At 36.9% G+C, this 20,883-nt stretch overlaps 1 protein-coding gene across 1 annotated transcript in view; it reads left to right on the plus strand.

The window, feature by feature from the left end:
* The first annotated feature begins 1,010 nt into the window (after positions 1–1,010).
* Positions 1,011–20,883, plus strand: part of LOC145772879 (CCR4-NOT transcription complex subunit 7-like) — a 65,453-nt gene continuing 45,580 nt past the window's right edge. The window contains exon 1 of the mRNA XM_082584763.1: positions 1,011–1,147. Coding sequence (XP_082440889.1) covers positions 1,025–1,147 — 123 coding nt within the window. The 5' untranslated portion in view covers positions 1,011–1,024. The remainder of the gene's footprint in view (positions 1,148–20,883) is intronic.

A 20,883-nucleotide genomic window follows, 5' to 3' on the forward strand; every position in this document is an offset into this window, starting at 1 on the left:
TTCCGTGGTCCATGGGTAAGCGGAAACTGCGATCAGCGAGGGTTAGGGTTAGAGCATAGATTACTCTATGGTTAAGGTACCCGTAAAGGTTAGCGGAAACTGCGGAAAAATGTTTGCGAAAACTGCGATCAGCGAGGGTTAGGGTTAGAGTGTAGCGATCCATTATTTCATCATGTAAGTTTCCCTTTCTTTTACTAAAGTGAGCTACTTTAACTTAGATTTATTTCCTAGTGTTTCTGTAACTTTCCATGGAATCTGCTCCCGAAGTCAATAAGAAAAAGGGGACTGACAATAAAATGGTTTGTTCGTCCTTTGACGAGAGCTCAGATCTAAACAACACAGTCAGACCAGCGCAGCTGAGAAAAACATTAAATTGATTGTTTAGTTAAAAATGTAATAATTCTTAATAACGTTTCCTTGTTTTACAATTTCACTATTCTGTAATGTTTAAATTCAATTTGTGTATAGACCTACAATATTATATGAACACCTTCTGATAACTTAAAATTATAATTCGAATAACAATAATTGTGTGGAAATTATTTCATGGAGTCAGATAGCCAAGCTAGATAAATTAGATAGATAGAAATTTCATCAAGCAGTCAGACAGCCTTAATATAAACAAACCATTCTTATACGTTAAATATAACCTTAATAAAATTATAACCACAAGAGCATAGATTACTCTATGGTTAGAATTAGGGTGAGGGTTAGCAGAAACTGCGGAAAAATGTTTGCGGAAACTGCAATCAGCGGACTTAGGCTTTGAGCTAATTTTTCTCACGACTTTTTCAAAGGGAAAATTTTAAAATGATTGCGGAAACTGCGATCAGCGACTTTAGCTTTTTTAATTTTTTCTCTCGATCTTTTCAAGGTACGAACTGTTCATGGTACGAACTAGGTTGCATCCGTAGTCTACCATATGGAGCCACCTCCTTTACTCACCGACAATTAACATTTATGAGTGTTGTGCAGTTGATTTGTGGTTTATTTTTGCAGTTGGTTGGGGTTTAATTTTTGATTAATGTTCCTGATTATGCCTACCCAACAAGCAGAGGACCCTATTGTTGAAGTATGGGCAAGCAATGTGGATTTGGAATTCAAAAAAATCCGAAGTGTTGTTAAACAGTTCAATTATGTTTCAATGGTAAGTTCAGTTATGTTTCAATGGTTTTTAATACTGTACACACGAAATCAGTAAATCCTATCACCCATTTGCTAGATGTTTTGTTTGATACGATTATCCGATTGATGTGTTTAACCAATTTGCTAAAAAAAAGGTTTATTGTGAACAGCTGTTATTGTTGGGAATGTGCTAACTCTGTTGCATTGGAACTGTGTGGTTTAATCAAACGACTCTTTGCAAGTCTAATTAAACTCGGAGAAGTGTATTTGTGCTTTGTTACTCAATACAGTGTATTGTCATTTGTCAGTGATGGGTTGAACAATCAAAGCATTTTTTTGGAAACTGAAGCAATCATACTCCCTTTATCTTTAATGCAAAGGAATTTATTTTCACATGACTCAGTTCAATCATATATATATAGCTAAAAATCGATTTCGATCAGCTAGAAGCTAGATCATCTTCAGTTAAGCTTATTCAAATAGAATCGGCAGAAAAATGACACCTGTCAGAAGATATTTCATTTCCTTTGTCTTTAACAATCTCTGTGATGTTACAAAATGAACTTTAATGCCTGTTTGCGTCTTTTGTTTCAAGCGTACTATTTTTAGATCTGTCACAGTGTAATTATTTTCTTTGTTCGTTCTTTTGCCTTAACAAAGTCCAGCTGTGCAAAGATTAGATGTTTGTGGCGCGATGTCTTGTGCATGAGATCACAGCACAGGATTACAGTTGTTTGTTTTTCTTTTAATGGATCTGTCTAATGACCTTGTTTTCTTCCCTTCACTTTCGCACGTGGCAGACAGTTATGCAAAAGAATAAAGGACATTCTTTTTTCTCTTTCCAGTAAACATTTGGCACATAACTCTTTTTTTTTGCTTACAAACATCTGGGCAAAGACAATGATATAATTAAATGAATAAATCATGCAAACTAGAAGTAAATCCTGATACATTTAGCCAATAGATTTCTTTTAACCTGTTGCGTGCTGCAGCGTGAATTGTCGAAAGCGTGTCTCTCAGTGCGGCGTCTTTTTTTGGTACTTAACTTGATTAATTTCAATCGGCTCCAGCGCTTTACCTGTTGGAGCTAGCGGAAAACAATGCATAGCAAAATTGTTCAGTATCATAGACAACGTTTATGATGTTACACTTTCTAATGATTTATTGCGACTTGATCATGTTTTAAACAGCAATGTAGCCTTGCTGAATGTTTGCTCAGATTGCACCTTTTCTTATTAGAGTAAATGGAGCAGGACGTTGACAAAACATAGAAATCATTTTGCAGTTCATTTAGGTTCAGAAAAGGAGTAAACTAAAAAAAAAAAAAACTATATTATACCTATACAAAAAAAGAAAAAATTTTAGAAAAAACTTTAGACTTTAGAGGCGTTTGATTACCAAGTAATCTAATTAATAAAGCGAATATTGAAATATTTAAAATACAGCAATGTAGACCGGAGCACCAAGTTATAGTTAGAACATTCATATAGGCCTAAAACATTCATATTCTAGTGCGATATTTTAAATCAACAGTTTTACTTAACAATAACATTAGATCGAATTTGGTTTGGGAATTTGGATTTTGAAACAGGGCATTCTATTTATAATCAGGGCTGCAATTTTTACCTTTTTCGGTGACGAGGTCACTCGACATGCGCCATCACTATTCGACCAACGCCGTGCCTTACGGAAAAAAAAAGGAAAAAAACTGAGGACTAAACGTCGTCAGCAGGGCTGCAATTTTTGCCTGTTTCGGCGACGACGTTGCTCGACACACGCCGTCGCTATTCGACAAACACCGTGCCTTACAGAAAAAAAAAACTGAGAGAGGATTGAATGTCGTCAGGTCGAGGAACAACCTGGGGGGTAGACCGCTTCAAAAAAACCGACTTTTGAAATTTTTAAGTCTTACCCCCCAAAAAGTTTCCAATTACTATAAAAACACCTTGTGTGAAATAATTTTAAAAAGTATTAATGTTTAGGGGTTCCCCTGCCCCCCCAAAATTTGGCTTTTTTAACGAAAAATGTCAAACTTCAGACAGCTGTATCTCAAAAACTTTTCATGCAAACATATAAGTGTTGGGGTTCATTTTCATCAGCATGGTGAGAACTGTTGGTTGGAACAGAGTAACAGTTCAAAATATCTACTTTTTCAATATCCGATTTTATAAATTTTATCACAATTTTTTAAGAAATGGGTATTTTTGATAATTTCTTAATTATTAGTCTATATTTTGTGGCCACTGTCACAAACACTCCAGAAATGTTGATTAACTCTATAAAAGTCCAATAGTCCATATGATGCAGCTAATTGTGCATGATCATACCTGGTCTCCTTCAACCCAATGAAGAAGAACAAGAAATAAAACTGATTTTGCAAAAACACAAAAAGAGGGATACAGTTACTCAAGTAAGACTTGAGGAAGAATTTAAAGAATCTTTCGATGACTTGTTTGATATTGCTCATGCTAATGTATTAAGCATGATGACGATTGAGGAAGATAAAGCTTTTCTCTTGGCCCAGTGGGAAAAGGAAGTGGTGGATGTATGGGTAAACTTGATGCAACTATTCTGCAAAAGCAAAGAAGACGTTGCTCTGCATTACAAAATGAAAGCAAGCGACGTCGAATAGCGCTTGAAACTGCTGACGAATCTCAGGCAGTGACTATTCTAGAGGACAGCAGTTCAACTACTGAAGAAATCAGCCTGCGATGATGAACATAAAGCTGGTCCATCTTCTCGGGCACCCCATAAAAGAAGGAAGAAAGAAGAATGAAGGAAAGAAATAATATCAGCGAATCTGTCAGAAAGCCTTGACTGTGCAAATATGTCGGATCGAGCTGCTATGTTTATAGTTAGTGAAACCGCAAAGAGCCTTGGTTGCAATATGCAGGAGTTCACCTTGAGTGCATCCAACATACGGCGCAATAGGCGTAAACATACGGAGACATTTTCAAAAGAAATTTTAAAGAACTTTTCCTCCAACTGTACACTGTGACGGAAAACTCCTTCCAGATTTAATTGGGGACAATAATGTTGATCGTCTTCCCATTCTTGTATCTTTTGACGGAGAATCACAATTACTGTCGGTACTAAAGCTTCCATCCGGAACAGGCAAAGCTCAAAGCCAGGCAGTACGGTAGTTGATGCACTTGTTGAGGCCATTTGCTTTGACACTACAAGCTCCAACAGACCAACACTGGCCGCATAAATGGTGCTTGTGTAAATATCAAATAAATGCTTGGTAAAGATTTGTTATACTTTGCGTGTCGACATCACATACAGGAATTTATTTAAAGAAGTGATGACATCACCTTCTGCACCAGAGATCCAGCTCTTCAAACGTTTTAAAGTGAAGTGGAAATTCATAGATTAAGAAAAGTGGGAAGATGCTTCTATGGATGATGTTGCAGATAATGGTGTAAAGGACGTTAAGGAAGAGCTAATAGAGTTCCTCAACAAAGCATTGACCATGAAATCGCAACCCCGTAATGATTATCGGGAGGTTGTGGAGTTAGCATTGCTAATTCTTGGAGCTCTATCATCTTGAGAAACCCGGTTTCGAGCCCCTGGTGCTAACCATCATGCACGGTGGATGGCTAAAGTTATTTATACATTCAAGGTATGGATGTTCCGGGGCCAGTTTCCTTTGACGTCCAGTGAAGAGAAGGGACTGCTTGATCTCTGCATTTTCTTTTCCTGCATTTATGTCAAAGTGTGGGTTACTGCTTCACTTGCAGTGAAAGCACCAAATAATGATTTATTCCTTCTGAAAAGTTTGAAGGGTTATAAATGCAACCACTAATAAGGCGATTTCTGTGGTGACGACAGAGAAGATGGCTCACCATTTATGGTATCTCTCAGAAGAGTTGATTGGTCTTTCCCTTTTTAACGAGGATGTCTTACAAAACATCAAGGACCAGATGGTAAAAGCAATGTTCCATAATTATTACAAAGAGGGCCCAGCAAAAAGAGTTACTGTGGCATTAGACAGCATCGACAGCAAAACATTGCAAACCTTTGCTACTTCCAATACACAATCACTATCCAAAAACTGAAGATTCCTGATTCTTTTCTTCAGCTGCCAGCAACACAGTGGGAAGGAAATGAATATTACCAGACTGCCAGAGCTTTCTGCAAGTCACTTGTTGTAATAAATGACCATGCAGAAAGAGGCGTTGCCCTTGTGCAAAGCTTTTCTGGGCACTTGACAAAGGATGAAGATCAGCTACAGTATCTTTTGCAAGTTGTTTCTCGTCACCGCAAGGACTTTCCCCAGCCAGTTAAAAACACCTTAACTGGGCAGCAATGAGTGGTTGGTCACCATGAAACCCCTGTTCTAAACAGATAATACCCACTTTTGGAGTGGGGGACCCATTTCGACCTTGTGTGTATACTGTTGAGGGATTTGAATCCTGTTAAGCTACTAATTTCACATAGGTAAATTTGTAAAATTCAATTTTATAAACTCATCCCTTTCCATATTACGATAAACAAAAAAAAAATTAATGAAAATATTTTTAATACAAATTTTGCCTTGTTTGACTTTCTCTACTTATAGTGCTCACCATGCTGATGAAAATGAACCCCAACACTTATATGTTTCATCATAATTTTCCTAAATCAAGCAACAAGAAATTTTATTATCTTCCATGTTTCAACCACCTCAAAAAGCTTCTCCTTCAACAAGAAAGAATGCAACATCACTGCTCAAACCTTAAGTTATTTTTGGATTATCAACACATACCTAAAGGACTACTTATCAAGCACAAGCCTCATCTATTTCACGATGTAAGTTTTAATTTTCAAAAAGAATGGTCTTTAGCTCATCAAGAACTCTCCATAAAACTGATCTACCTCTCCATTAAAGAATGTGATGAGAAACTGAATATTCTTGAAAAACAAATTAGATCTGCAATTTCCTTATGCAAAGATACATACAAAGACTCGTGGAAAATAGCTTCTATCAAGTTAGAAAATTTAGTGGCTGATCAACAGTATAAACATGTGAAATCAAACGCAAAGCTGCAGAAATGTAAAGCCAATCATTTTGAAGTCAAACAATCAACAAATATGAAATCAAACACAAACATGAAGAGATTTGAAGCCAGCAGATACTGTAGTAAAAGAAATTTCAACAAAAAGCTGCAAGAAAATTTGACAGACTCAACAACTAATAAAAAACCATCATTTTCACCTATGTCTACTACGAATTGTTTAAATCCATCTGATCGTAAAAATCGTCCATCTGTTACTGCAAATTGTACAAGACCCTTCATACTTGAGAATATTTCAACATCTTCTTCTTCCCCTTCTAACACAGTTAAAAAAGGAAATCGTCGATTTATTAGAAATTTTAAAAAGCAAAAGACCCCGATTAAAAAACATGTTCACATTCTTTCAGATATAACACTGACTGAAAATCAAATTGACTTACTTAGTAAAGGACTAGGTTTTAGCGTAACTCCAAAAAAGCTTGATAAATTTCAATTTACTACTGATATTAACAATATGACAAGATCTTTCAGGCTCAAAGAATTTTTCAATGATTCGTTCCATAATGAAACAAAAACTGAAACAACTTCTTCTTCCATTGAACAACCACCTAATTTAAAACCCAAAAGCACGTGGACCCCACCTTCTGGTAGAAACATTAACCTTGACCATTATTTAAATATAATAAAACACGAAGCTACCAAACCCGATCAATTTCATAAATTCAACCGGAATTTAAATTCTGAAGAAGAAACTGCTTTGTTAGACTTGCAAACTCAAACTGGTAAAAACATCATTATTGTTCCAGCTGACAAGGGAGGAGGAACATGTGTTTTGTCTAGAAATGATTACATAAAGGAAGGACAAAGGCAGCTTAATGATACCCAAGTCTACAAACCTCTTCAAAAAGATTTTTCTTCACAAGTCACTAAAAAAGTCAAAAACATTGCTACTGAACTAAAAAATAAAAACTTTATTTCAGAAGAAGTCTTCAAAGGAAATTGTACAAAAAATAACAATCCAGGACGATTATACCTTTTACCAAAAATCCACAAACCTAATAATCCTGGCAGACCTATTATATCATGTAATGGTGTAGCAACTGAAAAACTATCTGAATTTGTTGACTTTCATCTCTCAAAGTTTATGAACAGATCTTTCATTTCTTCCCACATTAAAGACACCACAGACTTTCTTTCGTATTTAAATCAAATCAAATCTATACCTACAGGATCATTGCTTGTCACACTTGATGTTATATCTTTGTACACAAACATTCCGCATGAAGATGGTATCAATGCATTAGACCAAATGTTACAAAGCACAAATGTTAACAACGATTTCATTACATTATTAAAAGAATCTGTTAATTGCATTTTAAAAAACAATTACTTCACCTTCGATTCTAAAAACTACTTACAACTTCAAGGCACAGCCATGGGCACTAAAATGGCTCCGAAATATGCTAACATTTTCATGGCAAACTTTGAAAACCAGCTACTTCAATCTACAAAACACAAGCCACTCTGTTACTTAAGATACATTGATGACATCTTTATCATTTGGACAACGGGAGAACAATCACTTTTAGACTTCTTTAATTCTGCCAATTCACTCCACCCCACTATTCGCTTCACATTAAACTACTCTTCAAATGAAATAAACTTTCTAGACACAACTGTACACATTATTAATAACAAAATTGAAACAGAACTTTATTGTAAACCTACAGATGCACATCAATACCTTTTACCCACCTCATGCCATCCATCTCACGTCACTAAAAATATTCCATACAGTTTAGCACTACGCCTTCGCAGAATATGCTCGACAACTCAATTTTTTGATAAACACACCCAAATTTTAAGCATTCATCTCAAAACACGAAATTACAAAACTAAAATCATAACTGATGCCATTAATAAAGCTAAAGCAATGAATCGTGAAAGTCTTCTTGAGCAACAAAGTCTAATAAAAACCACTAACTCTAAACGTATACCATTCGTCACCACATATCATCCCTCACTTCCTAACATCAAAAAAGTATTTAATAAATTTGATTACATTTTAAAAATTGATGAAAATTTGAAAACTTTATTTCCGGATCCTCCACTTCCTGCTTACAAAAGATGCCCTACTCTTCGTGATCTTCTAGTCAAAACTAACCTTAAACCTTTACATTCCACCTTGACCCCACCTGGTTTCACCCATTGTAACAGAAAAAGTTGTTCCACTTGTGCTCATTCTAATCCTTGCGAAAACTTTTCCAGCAGTGTTACAAATAAACAGTTTAATATTTTCCAGTCAGTTAATTGCGATTCTTCTAACATCATTTATTTAATTACTTGCCAAAAATGTTTCCAACAATACGTCGGAGAAACTGGACGCAAATTTAAAATCAGAATTAGTGAACACTTACGAGACATCAAGAACAATAAAAACACAGCTGTAGCTTCACATTTCAACAAACAAAATCATACCACTGTTGATTTTCACGCCATTGCCATTGATAAACTTAACAAAACGTGTGAATATAGAAAAACTAAAGAACAATTTTGGATTAAAACACTTTACTCACAAGAACCTACTGGGATAAATATTAGAGAATAAACTATCTTATCACTCTTTTACTGACGATCTTTTTACTTACTACTTTTTAGACCTTCTTGTTTTGTCTATTTTCCTAATTCTCTCGTTTTAGATTTAGATGTTCTTTTCTTTCACTAATTGATTTAAACATTTCAATACGTTTTTTCTTTACTACTCCCTTGTTCATTTTTAATTCATTTCTAATATAAAATTTTCATTATGACATCATTATTGAAATGCATTTTTACTTTTAACCTATCGTTGCTATGCCAATGTCATTGCATCTCAACATTCTTAGAATTTAGTTCTGTTTAAATTAGCGGTTCAGTTTGTTTGCATCTCAACATTCTTTGAATTAGCAGTTCAGTTTGTTTTTATTCCTTGCTATCACGATAATAAATAGTGTAGGCTATGTCATCGTTAGAAGTCAGACAAGTCAGACAAATGATAGGAGCTACAATACGTAGAAACTAGTTGTATAGTTAAAAGTTCTCTCCAATTACAATTTTAATAGATTTGAATTTTTACATGTTGATTATCATCTTATTATCCAGTGTATTGACCTAAAGTCTTATAGTTATGTATAATATTTGATCTTTTCTATTTTTTTACTATATTATCTACTTTTTTAACACTTTCATTAAATTTTATAACCATCTTAATAGTATATCATTCTTTATTATTGTTGCAGTTTATACTGATGAAGCCACACTTGTGTGGCGAAAGCTCTGTATTTAAATAAACCGATTCTTCTGATTTGGTGTGATATTGTTTACTTTACTTATATGTTTGCATGAAAATTTTTTGAGATACAGCCATCTGAAGTTTGACATTTTTCGTTAAAAAAGCCAAAACTTTGGGGGAGCAGGGGAACCCCTAAACATTAATATTTTTAAAAAATATTTCACACAAGGTGTTTTTATAGTAAATGGAAACTTTTGTGGGGGTAAGACTTGAAAGTTTCCAAAAAAAAAAATTTTGGGCTGTTTTTGAAGCGGTCTACTGGGGGGGCATCATAAGAGTGCCGACTTACGTAAATTGTCTTGCTCCAGGTAATTCAAGGCAAAGCCTAAAAGCGACGATTCATGCGAAAAACTCCCAAGGCGTCCGCGTCGCCATTTTGAACACTGCGGGAGAATCCTTTGATCGAAGTTCTAACGCCTGGCATCAAACATTTTGCCACACACGTTTCGTGCTATTTGACACATCGGGTTTCTTTTATAGATGAAATAACCTAGGCTACTTTTAGTTGTAAACGTCTATGCCAGTTTGTATTTTGTCGTATAAGCCAATTAACAATATTGCTCTGTTAAAATGAATCTGTTGGATAGGCCTACTTGTTACGAAAGTTTTTCACATCTAGAAAACAGCTTAATTTCCAACCAGATGTTCAGAAATACAGATAAAAGAGCCGCTATTTTTATGGCAAGAAGTTCTCTTCCAGAAGAACATTTTGAACACTACAGGAAAATGCTTCGATCGAATTTCTAACGCCTGGCATCAAACATTTCACCACACACGTTTTGTGTTTTTCGACTCAACGGGTTTCTTTATAGATAAAATAACCGAAGTAGGTTACTTTTAGTTGTGAACGTCTATGCCAGTTTGCATTTCGCCGTATGAGCCAATTAACAAAATTGACTCTGTGAGATACTTATTGCAACAGCAGCACGTCAGCACGCTCTTCAACACCCACAAGTGATGAGCTCTCTGGTATTCGCCATCTTCTAGAGTCCGCGGGTGCGGATTTTAACCAGGAACGCCTCATTTCGCTGTACCGCACGCTTCATCAGCGCCTAGTATCGGAAGAGCCGTTTCTTGCGATTGAAAGTTTGTGGTACAACATCTTCACAAAGAAAAAATTTTACCAGGATTTAAGTGAGCTCGTGCACTAGGGTGGAGTGAAAAAAGTTTTTTGTTTAAATTAAAAAAAACGGGGTTCTTAAATCCCGACAAATGACCTAAAAGTAGTAGTAGTCCAGTTTTTATCCGGTGATGTCCCCGTTACCGAGGGTGGCCGGATTCACCTCCAAGTGCCGCAATCGTCTTCACACCCTGCCTCCACATCGATCTGTCTAACGCGTCCTCTCTTGTCAAGCCCACCTTGCTGCTTTCTTCCTCAACTTGCTTTTTCCATGTTTTCTTTGGTCTTCTTTGTTTTCTCCGACCCTCCACTCGCAACTCCAGCGCTCTTCTCAAAACATCATCTTCATCCCTTCTCAAAACATGCCCATACCACCTCACTCCATTCGCTTTTGCCAACTTATCAACACTCTCATTCAACCCAAGCAAGCTCATAAGTTCTTCGGTATTCCTTTTGTCCATCAGCTTTACACCACACATTGCTCTCACCATCGCTCTCTCAGTTCTTCTTAAAATCGCCAATTCGTTTTCCCGTAAGCACCATGTCTCACTTCCGTACAGCATTGCAGATCTCACACAACTAGTATAAATTCTTCCTCTCATTTTCAACGGAAATCTTCTACCACATAACAACTCTCGACACTCTCTGAATTTCACCCAACCAAACCTTCCTCTTGCAGTCACTGCCGCTTCACAACCACCACTGGCATTCAATCTATCTCCTAGATAGCAAAAGGCATTTACTGATTCAACTTCATCATTCAGCTTTTCAACAGGACCAATCATTCCTTCCTCAATCTTCTTGCATCTTTCACATTCAAAACCATCTCCAGATCTGCATGTCACTCTCTTCATCTTTGCACATCTTCCATGCACCCATTTCTTGCATTTCGTACATGTAACAGAATTTGCCATCACTCTTCTTCCGCAGACGCCACATGGGTCAATTTTGCTCATTGTGATTTCCCCTTCCGTTCCGCTTATTACGACCTTTGTCTTTTTGATGTTCACACGCATACCTTTACATTCAAACGACTCCTTCCACTTCTCAAATTTCCCTCTCAGATCTTCCATTGTGTCACTCAACAAAACCAAATCATCGGCGTACAGTATCTCCATTAATGAATCTTCTCTTACACATTCGGTAATCACATCAATCACAATGGCAAAGATTAGAGGAGAGAGGACAGAACCCTGGTGTACACCGACCTTCACCGAAAACTCACCTGAGAGGGCAGATCCAACGCGAACTCTCGTCCTTGCACCGTCGTAAAGACCCATTACGGCTTGAACGAGAGCTTCTGGCATTACTTTTTTTCTCATTGCCCATTCCATCACTCTTCTTGGAACTCTATCAAACGCCTTTTCCATGTCCACGAAACACATGTACAAGTTCTTACCCTTGTCCCGATATTCCTCTTGCAACCTTCTCAAAATAAAAATAGCATCTGTCGTTCCCTTCCCAGGCATAAATCCACACTGCATCTAAATAATTGGTGACTCCTGCCTTAGAGCCATCCACATCCTAAGCCCATCTTGGGTAAGTCCAAATTATCTGAGGCCGTTTAATTGTTACTATTCAATTTCGTGTCACAACAGCAACCTTACAAAGCTGAACTAAAGTGCATCGTAGTTTAGGAGTTTATAATACATCGGACTTTAGGGGGTTGCCCCCATTTTCCAGCCGGCAACCCTCCAATTTATGCGCACGAGGGGGTAAAATTGCCTATCTCAGTAACCACTGGTCGTAGAGTCATGATATATAGCTCAAAAGCTGCCAAAACATCATGTTTCTATCTGTCCTAAGAAGAAAGTTTGCTCTATTGTGAATACAAAACGAGTTATAGCCAAAAAACCAAAATATACACATATTTTTGTTAAAATTCAGCATTTTTTCTGACAAATTGTTATCTGTCATCAGTATTTTGAAAAAAAAATCTGATATGTTGCACACGATATAGTAACACACTGATAATACCGAATGTGAAAGATGCAGGGAGGAACTATGGCAAGAAGAGCAACAAAATTTCAGTATAGTGAATGGTCTATACTTTGATGGACGTAAAGATACAACACAAACGGTTGTGCAAGGTCCAAACGAAAAGCACTACAGATCTGTTCAATTGGAAGAACACTATACTGCAGTTGGCGAGCCGAGGAGTTACTACCTCACCCACTTTTCACCTGAAGATGGCAAGGGCAGAACCATAGCTCAACACCTATTCAATTCATTACAAGGTACAGAATTGCAAAATAAACTGGCAGTTGTTGGTACTGATGGCACTGTATCAATGACAGGAAAACACAACGGATGCATTCGAGGCCTGGAAGAGTTGCTGAATAAGCCATTTCAATGGATCGTATGTCTGCTACATAGGCTACTAATGAATTGCCTTTGGGACATGTGTTTGCAGGTCTCGATGGTGCTACAAGTGGCCCAGACACATTTGCAGGTCCAATTGGAAAAAACTACATGGAACTGTATCCTGTTGGCCAGTTACTCAATCCAAAGAGCTCTCGCCACCACTTTTGGCCTTTCCAAAGCTCCCATCCGAAGTTGTGAATGACTTGAGTACGGACCAGTTCTATGCTTATAAAATTTGCTGGGCAATTATTGAAGGAAACATTGATGATGATCTGGCTTATTTGGAGGTTGGACCAGTTGTGCATTCAAGATGGCTTATTTGGAGGTTGGACCAGTTGTGCATTCAAGATGGCTAACTTTGGGATGCAGAATTTTACGTTATTATGTGACAGTGGATGAACCGCCTTTGAACCTGGAGATTCTGGTTTGTTTTTGCCTTGAAGAATATTTTCCGACTTGGTTTGAAATCAAGCTAAACAACCATATAACAAATGGATCCATAAACTTTTTCAACTTGATTTAACAAGTTTTGAATTTTTCTGACCAGAACGTTCGGAAAATTGCTTTGAATGTGGTGACAAGAAACGGTTATTTCGCACAGCCCGAAAATATTCTGATTGCAATGCTGGGGGATGATAATGAAGACATACGAAATAAGGGTGTGACCAAGGTGCTTGCAATTCGCAAACATGCCGCTGAAACAAATTCACTTATGGACATTGAAAGTCATAGCAGTTCCAACCCATTGAACTGCAGTCCAATTCGTTTGTTCTTTGTTCCAAAGTTGAACTTGAAAGCAAAGGCATACCACGAGTTAGTTGATATTGAACCTTATCAACAACTTTCTCCAGCAATTGAGCACTTAACCGATGCAGAGTTGGAAGAATGCCGCGAGAAGCCTCTGATTTTGTTTTATCCATGCCACAATCAAACAGTGGAACGACATGTGAAGCTCGTAACAGAAGCATCAGCACAAGTTTCAGGATTTGAAAGACGAGATGGACTCATTCGCCAAAAAGTTAAGTCTCGTAAACTGATGAAAAAATTTGACACAAAAATGCATTTTACATAAGCCGTTTTAATCCAATTGACATACCTATTCAATTTTTTTTGTGATTATTGTGCCATCAGAAAGCCTGAATTGTCGTTTTAAAAACAGAGCCTTTTAGGATTAGCAAAGCTTACACTTGAAATATTTCAACTGAAGAATTACAAATCAACGAAATTATGAAAAAACATTAAGTTTGGGGGCGACTGGGATATGAGTTTACCACTCTTCAAGTCTCCAGCCCCCCAAATATATGTCAAACACAATCTGCCTCCAGCCGTAATCAAACTCGTGCTTTGCTGTTGCAGTATTGAAAACCACGAGCAGTTCCGCTCGGCCATGTCGCTAACATGTCACACCAGGCAAAGCAACTTGGTTTTGCAAAATGAATATGAGTTCTTTGAAGTTCATCACCAAACACTTGTGATATTTTTGCACTGCTGCAATTAACATTATGCTTAATGTGAGTGCTTCATTATGATGTTTTGAACTGATGTTAAAAGGACTATGTTGTAAATATTTTTGGATTATGGGCCCAATCTTCGGTATTATCAGTGTGTTACTATATCTTGTGCAACATATCAGATTTTTTTTTCAAAAAACTTATGAGATCACAATTTGTCAGAAAAAATGCTGAATTTTAACAAAAATGTGTGTATATTTTGGTTTTTTGGCTATAACTCGTTTTGTATTCACAATAGAGCAAACTTTCTTCTTAGGACAGATAGAAACATGATGTTTTGGCAGCTTTTGAGCTATGTATCATGACTCTACAACTAGTGGTTACTGAGATAGACAATTTTACCCCCTCGCCCGCAGAAATTGGGGGGTTGCCGGCTGGAAAATAGGGGCAACTCCCTAAAGTCAATTTTTAATGAAGTTTTAGGTCATTTGTCGGGATTTAAGAACCTCGTTTTTATTTAAACAAAAAACTTTTTTCACTCCACCCTATCGTGCACTTCTGCTTGAAGTACCTGTTGCGCTGTTGTAACGAATGTATCGTCGAGTCTTTCTGGTCCAGCTACGCACTGCACGACTCGCGATTAGGGCCGCTGTCTGACGAAGCTATTCAAGATCGTTGGCATGTGCGGCCCACCGAATTCACTGGCGAAACCATTGTTGCGAAAAGCACTTGACTGTCTGTTTCGAAACGATTGGCATTTAACGCAAATCTTCGGTCTAAAGTCATGTAGAGGCAGCAAAATCAAGATCTAGTAGCAACCATGCCCTGGTATTAATGCTTGTCTTGTTACGAATGTTCGTTCCTTTCACTGTTATTAATTAATTCGTTCTTGTGTGCATTTAATTTCGTGATTCGTACGTGATTGCATTTAGTTTGTTGCATTGTTGTACGAAGAGGCTTGTCTGCCATCTCGGCACACCTAAAGTGCTGTAACATTACGCCGTTGTTTCTTATTATCATAGTATTGTTCTGTTTTCTTTTATCTGTAGTTCATTTTTCGCTTTATCTTCGCTGTGTTTCTTCGTAACTTGCATATTTTGCTTCTAAGTGGGTTTGCGTGCGGGACCGGGTACGTACATAACTATTTACGAACTAAGCGAGACTGCGAGACTAAAAAGATGCCAAAGAAAAATCTCAATCTCTGTCACGCAGTAGGTTTCGTTAGCGGTATAGCCTAAGGGCTTTTTTCTTTTGCAATCCTCAGTTTCGCGTTTAAAACAGTTCTCTTCCCGGAGCAAAACAAATAATATACATGGTAGACAACTTAGTGCTTGATACTCCTGTGCAATCACTCAATCAGCATGTGATTAAAAACTTACGTGACTCTGACGTACATCCACACTACTTGTGCGGTAATTCGTGGCCAAACGCTTATCTGACTCTTGTGACGTCATATTACTATTCAACAAACAAACGCAGAATTTTTGGTCGTTCCACAAGAAAGGAAAAATCGCAGCCCTGTTTATAATTATCAGATGTTTTAATTTTGAAACCACTAGTCACAGATTTTGCTGAAATAGAACTAAGCCAGTAAAATGTGTATTTAAGATTCCCCATGACGTCATTGAAGCAAAGATACCTGTAATATGTGAGAATTAAATCGAAAAAATGTAAGATAAGATTAGGTGCTATTCCTTGTAAAGTCTTCAGATTGTATCAGCTCAGCTTTGGCAAAACCTAGTCGGGGTTTTGACAGAAAACTAAGTTACTCTTCACTCAAGCCTACTACCCCCTTGAATATAGGCTATGGTATATTTTTTTACTGATGTTTAGTGTAGCTATTATTTGACTTTACTAAAAGTGAACTCAGTCATGTTCGGAAACTTGAATAATTTATTTATAAAGCTTTCGGCGACGCAAACCTAGACTAACAACAAATAAATGTCGAACACGCGCATTAAAAAAACAATATATTTTTCTGTTCAATATAATATTTTGCTTGAAAAGCATTGCCGGTTTAAGCAGCTTCACTCACGGAAGCCATGACATATTTTTCTGTTCAATATAACATTTTGTGTGAAAAGCATTGTTGGATGAAGCAGCTTCACTCACTGAAGCCATGACTAACAACAAATAAATGCACGCGCATTAACAAAACAACATACTTATCTGTTCAATATAACATTTTGTGTGAAAAGCATTGTCCTACCTGCCAAGCTGATACAAACTGCAGACTTTACTAGGATTAGCACTTAAATGAACGAGCGCCACAGTGCTCCGCACCAAAATATCCTGATGCCATAGTGTGCGCGCCTATTTGACCGGATTGACCGGCGCCTAACTGTCTGCTCCTAAAAGACTTGCTCCCTTTATTTTGTCTCGTGAGCTTTGTGTACTGCTTAGCAAACGCATAAATTAATTATTAAAATCCATAAAAAAATCATCAAATTTGAAAATGCAGTTTGAATTACGTCAAATAAACGTTATAATTTTTACTTAGGCAATTACCAATGCCATATCACAATTCGTAATTTTACATTGGCAATGATTTTGCCGCAGCAAAAATATGCTAATTTTGAATTCTGGTCAGGTAGGAACAAAGGGAGCAAGTCCTTTAGGTGCAGACAGTTAGGTGCCGGTCAAATAGGCGCGCACACTGTGGCATCAGGATATTTTGGTGCGGAGCACTGTGGCGCTCGTTCATTTAAGTGCTAATCCTAGTAAAGTCTGCAGTTTGTATCAGCTTGGCAGGTAGGACAATGCTTTTCACACAAAATGTTATATTAAACAGAAAAATATGTTGTTTTGTTAATGCGCGTGCATTTATTTGTTGTTAGTCATGGCTTCAGTGAGTGAAGCTGCTTTATCTGGCAATGCTTTTCACCCAAAATGTTGTATTGAACAGAAAGATATGTCATGGCATCGGTGAGTACCGTGAGTGAAGCTGCTTAAACCGGCAATGCTTTTCACACAAAATCTTATATTGAACAGAAGAATATATTGTTTTTCAATGGGCGTGTTCGGCATTTGTTTGTTGTGAGTCCAGGTTTGCGTTGGCGAAAGCTTTATCAATAAACTATTCAAGTTTCCGAACATAAAGTCTGAGTTCGCTTTTAGTTATATAAGTCAAATAATACTTGCACTAAACATCAGTAAAAAATATACTGTAGCCTATATTCAAGCGGGTGGTAGGCTTGAGTGAAGAGTAACTTAGTTTTCCATCAAACCCCCGACTAGGTTTTGCCAAAGTTGAGCTGATACAATCTGCAAACTTTACTACAAATAGCACCTAAATGAACGAGCGCCACAGTGCTCCGCACTAAAATATCCTGCCGCCACAGTGTGCGTGCCTATTTGACCAGCGCCTAATAGACGTGGACCCGGAACAAGGCCCTGAAACATGTTAGCATTGCCTTCTAAACTGCACTATTATTAGCGGAATAGCCCATTTCGGCTAGTTCTCTATTCGGCTACTGTTTTGAATTGTATTTTGTATTTTATTCCACAATATCGTTTCTTTTGCATTCCGGCAAAGAAAGATAAATTGAAATGAAATTTAGCGCAAAATGTTTGAACTATTAAATTGAAATGCTTGCCCACATAAAATCGACATGTATCCTACGTCACCGTCTGTATGCAAACTTAGAATATATTAGAATCCTCAACTATTACAAAATTCAAAATCCAACGACGCCTTCTGTTTATTTAGAGAATGTTGTATTTAATTCCACATATCATTTCTTTTGCATTCTTGCATTTTATCCAGTGTTTACCTTTGAGTGCCTTCCCAGACAACCCATTTTACATAGATTCAACGTCTGCAGACGTTGAATCAATGTAAAAATGACAAATTTTGTTGTCTGGGTTCGTTCAAAATAAGTGTTTTACATCAAAATAACATTTTTCATGATTAACAATAGAGGTTAATGAGATAAAGTCTCAGCGAAAACGTGTCAATGAAAATAAGACAGTTACCAAATAGTGTTAGACATAAAAGATGAAGTTAAAACCTAAGTGGCAGTTTAGAATAAACCTGGGTTTTGGCGTTACTTGTTACTTTATCATGTCAGAGGAATCGATTAGTATGCAACGCAAACTATTGCGTTGGATTGTGTGTTGCAAAATAATGTGTCAAGATGATGTCACAATGCAAATTAACATCAAACAACAAGGCTAATACTAGGCTACAGAAAGTACATAATAAAAATGTTGCTTCCAATGCTTCGTGAGACTCAGCGTAAGAACTCTCATTACCTCCCTTGGTCACGAGTCATGCTGCTCTGGACATTATTACATCCGCATTATGAGCACATGGAGAACAATGAATTGACTGGACTTGTTTTACTAGATCTTAAAAAAGCATTTGACCCAGTTCATCATGGAAATCTCTTACATAAACTTGATCATTATGGCATTCGAGGAGTTGCCAATGCCTTACTTACTTCCTACTTGAAAAATCGTAAACAATTTGTATCTATAGGACAAGAAAATTCTACATTAAAAGAAATAAAATTTGGTGTCCCTCAAGGGTCCATATTAGGACCACTTCTCTTTTTGCTATACATATACGCATACGATATATCTAACTGTGTTTCTTCTGTTCCTAGATTATTTGCTGATGACACTTGTCTTGTCATTAAAGCCGATAATTTATTAAGTCTTCAAAATTTAATTAATCTTGAACTGAAAGAAATCAAACGTTGGATCACTGCCAATTCACTCACGATAAATGCTTCTAAGTCTAACTTTTTAATAACTGCACCCAAGACCAACCAAACATCAATTATTGTTGAAGTATTTTACGGCAATACCCAACTAAAAAACGGTCACACTGCTAAATACCTTGGTATTTTAATTGACAAGAATCTCTCTTTTCTTCCTCATATTGAAGCTCTATCTTTCAAACTCTCCAAATCTGTTGGCATACTTTCTAAATTGAAACATTGTTTATCAACCAAAGCTATGCTTCAGCTTTACTATTCTCTCGTGCATCCTTACCTAATATACGGACTGACAATTTGGGGGTCGTCATACAAAACACATATTGAAAAGCGTAGTGTTTTGCAAAATAAGGCAGTCAAAGCTGTTACAAAAGTCAAATGGGCTATTCATGTCACACCCTTTTATAAACAACTCAATATCCTATTAAAGTTAAAAGATCTGTACAGCTTTGATATTGCTAAATTTATGTACCAGTTTAGTTTTAACTCATTACCGTACCCGGTACTTTTCAAAACTACTTTAAAAATGCAACGAAATTCACAACTTTACTACTCGAAACTCGACCAACCTAGATTACTATGCAATTGATTGAGTTTCGCTTTTAGCAGCATGATCGTAGCTTACTTCACAAGGTAGATTTAAACGATCTGTCTTAGCCTGATGCTGCGAGTTTGCTGTGGCAATATTAGTAAGTTGCGCAAGCTTTCGGAACACAGTTCCCTAGTCATGTGTTATGATTCATAACAGTTTTAACAGTTTTACTCATAGGCGCCGACTTTTCAAAAAACCTTGGGGGGCGAGAAAGGTGATGACGTCATACTCATAACCATCACGCTATTCTACTCAATTAAAATAGTCTTTGATTAAGCATACTGTCATGTTTATATTGACACCTAGGTCGCAAACCTTATTTATTAGAACCGCTGCTTGAAACGATTAATTTTACGCATGCAGTAAGCCTAGTCGTAAAAATTTTGATATTGTTAGCTCATAATTGGAACAGTTGGAAAACAAGTCGATTAATTTCCTTTTTGTGCGAGTGAATAACAACGATCAAGACAGTGAAGTTATCGACATAAAACGCAAAAAATCATGATCTCAAGCAGAGTGAAAACCGGCTATCAGTTTTATTAACCTCGTTTCGCTCGTTTTGCTAATTAATTACCTTCAAAGCGTTAACAACGGCCAAGTGTTTTCTCTTATGTCTTTTATCAAATACCGTATAAATACTCGAGTATAGGTGGAGATGTTCGCAAGTGATTTTCACCTCAAAAAGACAGGTTCAACTTATACATAGGACAAGCTGTTGTCTCCAGCTCGAAAGTTTTCAAAATGAATGCATTTTTGTTGCGGCAAAATCATTGCCGACGTAGATTACAGAGTGTGAAGTGGCGTCGGCCGAAGTAAAAGTTTTACAAACGTTTATTTGCAGTGATTTAAACTTAATTTTCAAATTTAATGATTTCTTGTCAACTCTAAACTTTACACACTTCTTGAGCAATATTTAAAGCTCACGAGACAAAACAGCAAAAAGAGCTGTTTAAAGAAATTATTTTTTTTATTTTTGAGTGTAGGATATAATTGTTCTTATTACCAGTATGTAACATTCCATGATCGTTGAAGTCGATGTCAAACCTTAGCGGCCGCATAAAACAATGATGTCAGGTTGGCTAGATGATAATAGCGGTAAAAGACGTCGTTAATGCAGGCAATATACCAAGACCATTAAACACCTTTTCTTTTATCGGTCTTCGATTTAATTCTCACACATTG

The sequence above is a fragment of the Aplidium turbinatum genome, chromosome 6 (genome assembly GCF_918807975.1).
Source record: "Aplidium turbinatum chromosome 6, kaAplTurb1.1, whole genome shotgun sequence".
Lineage (NCBI taxonomy): Eukaryota > Metazoa > Chordata > Ascidiacea > Aplousobranchia > Polyclinidae > Aplidium > Aplidium turbinatum.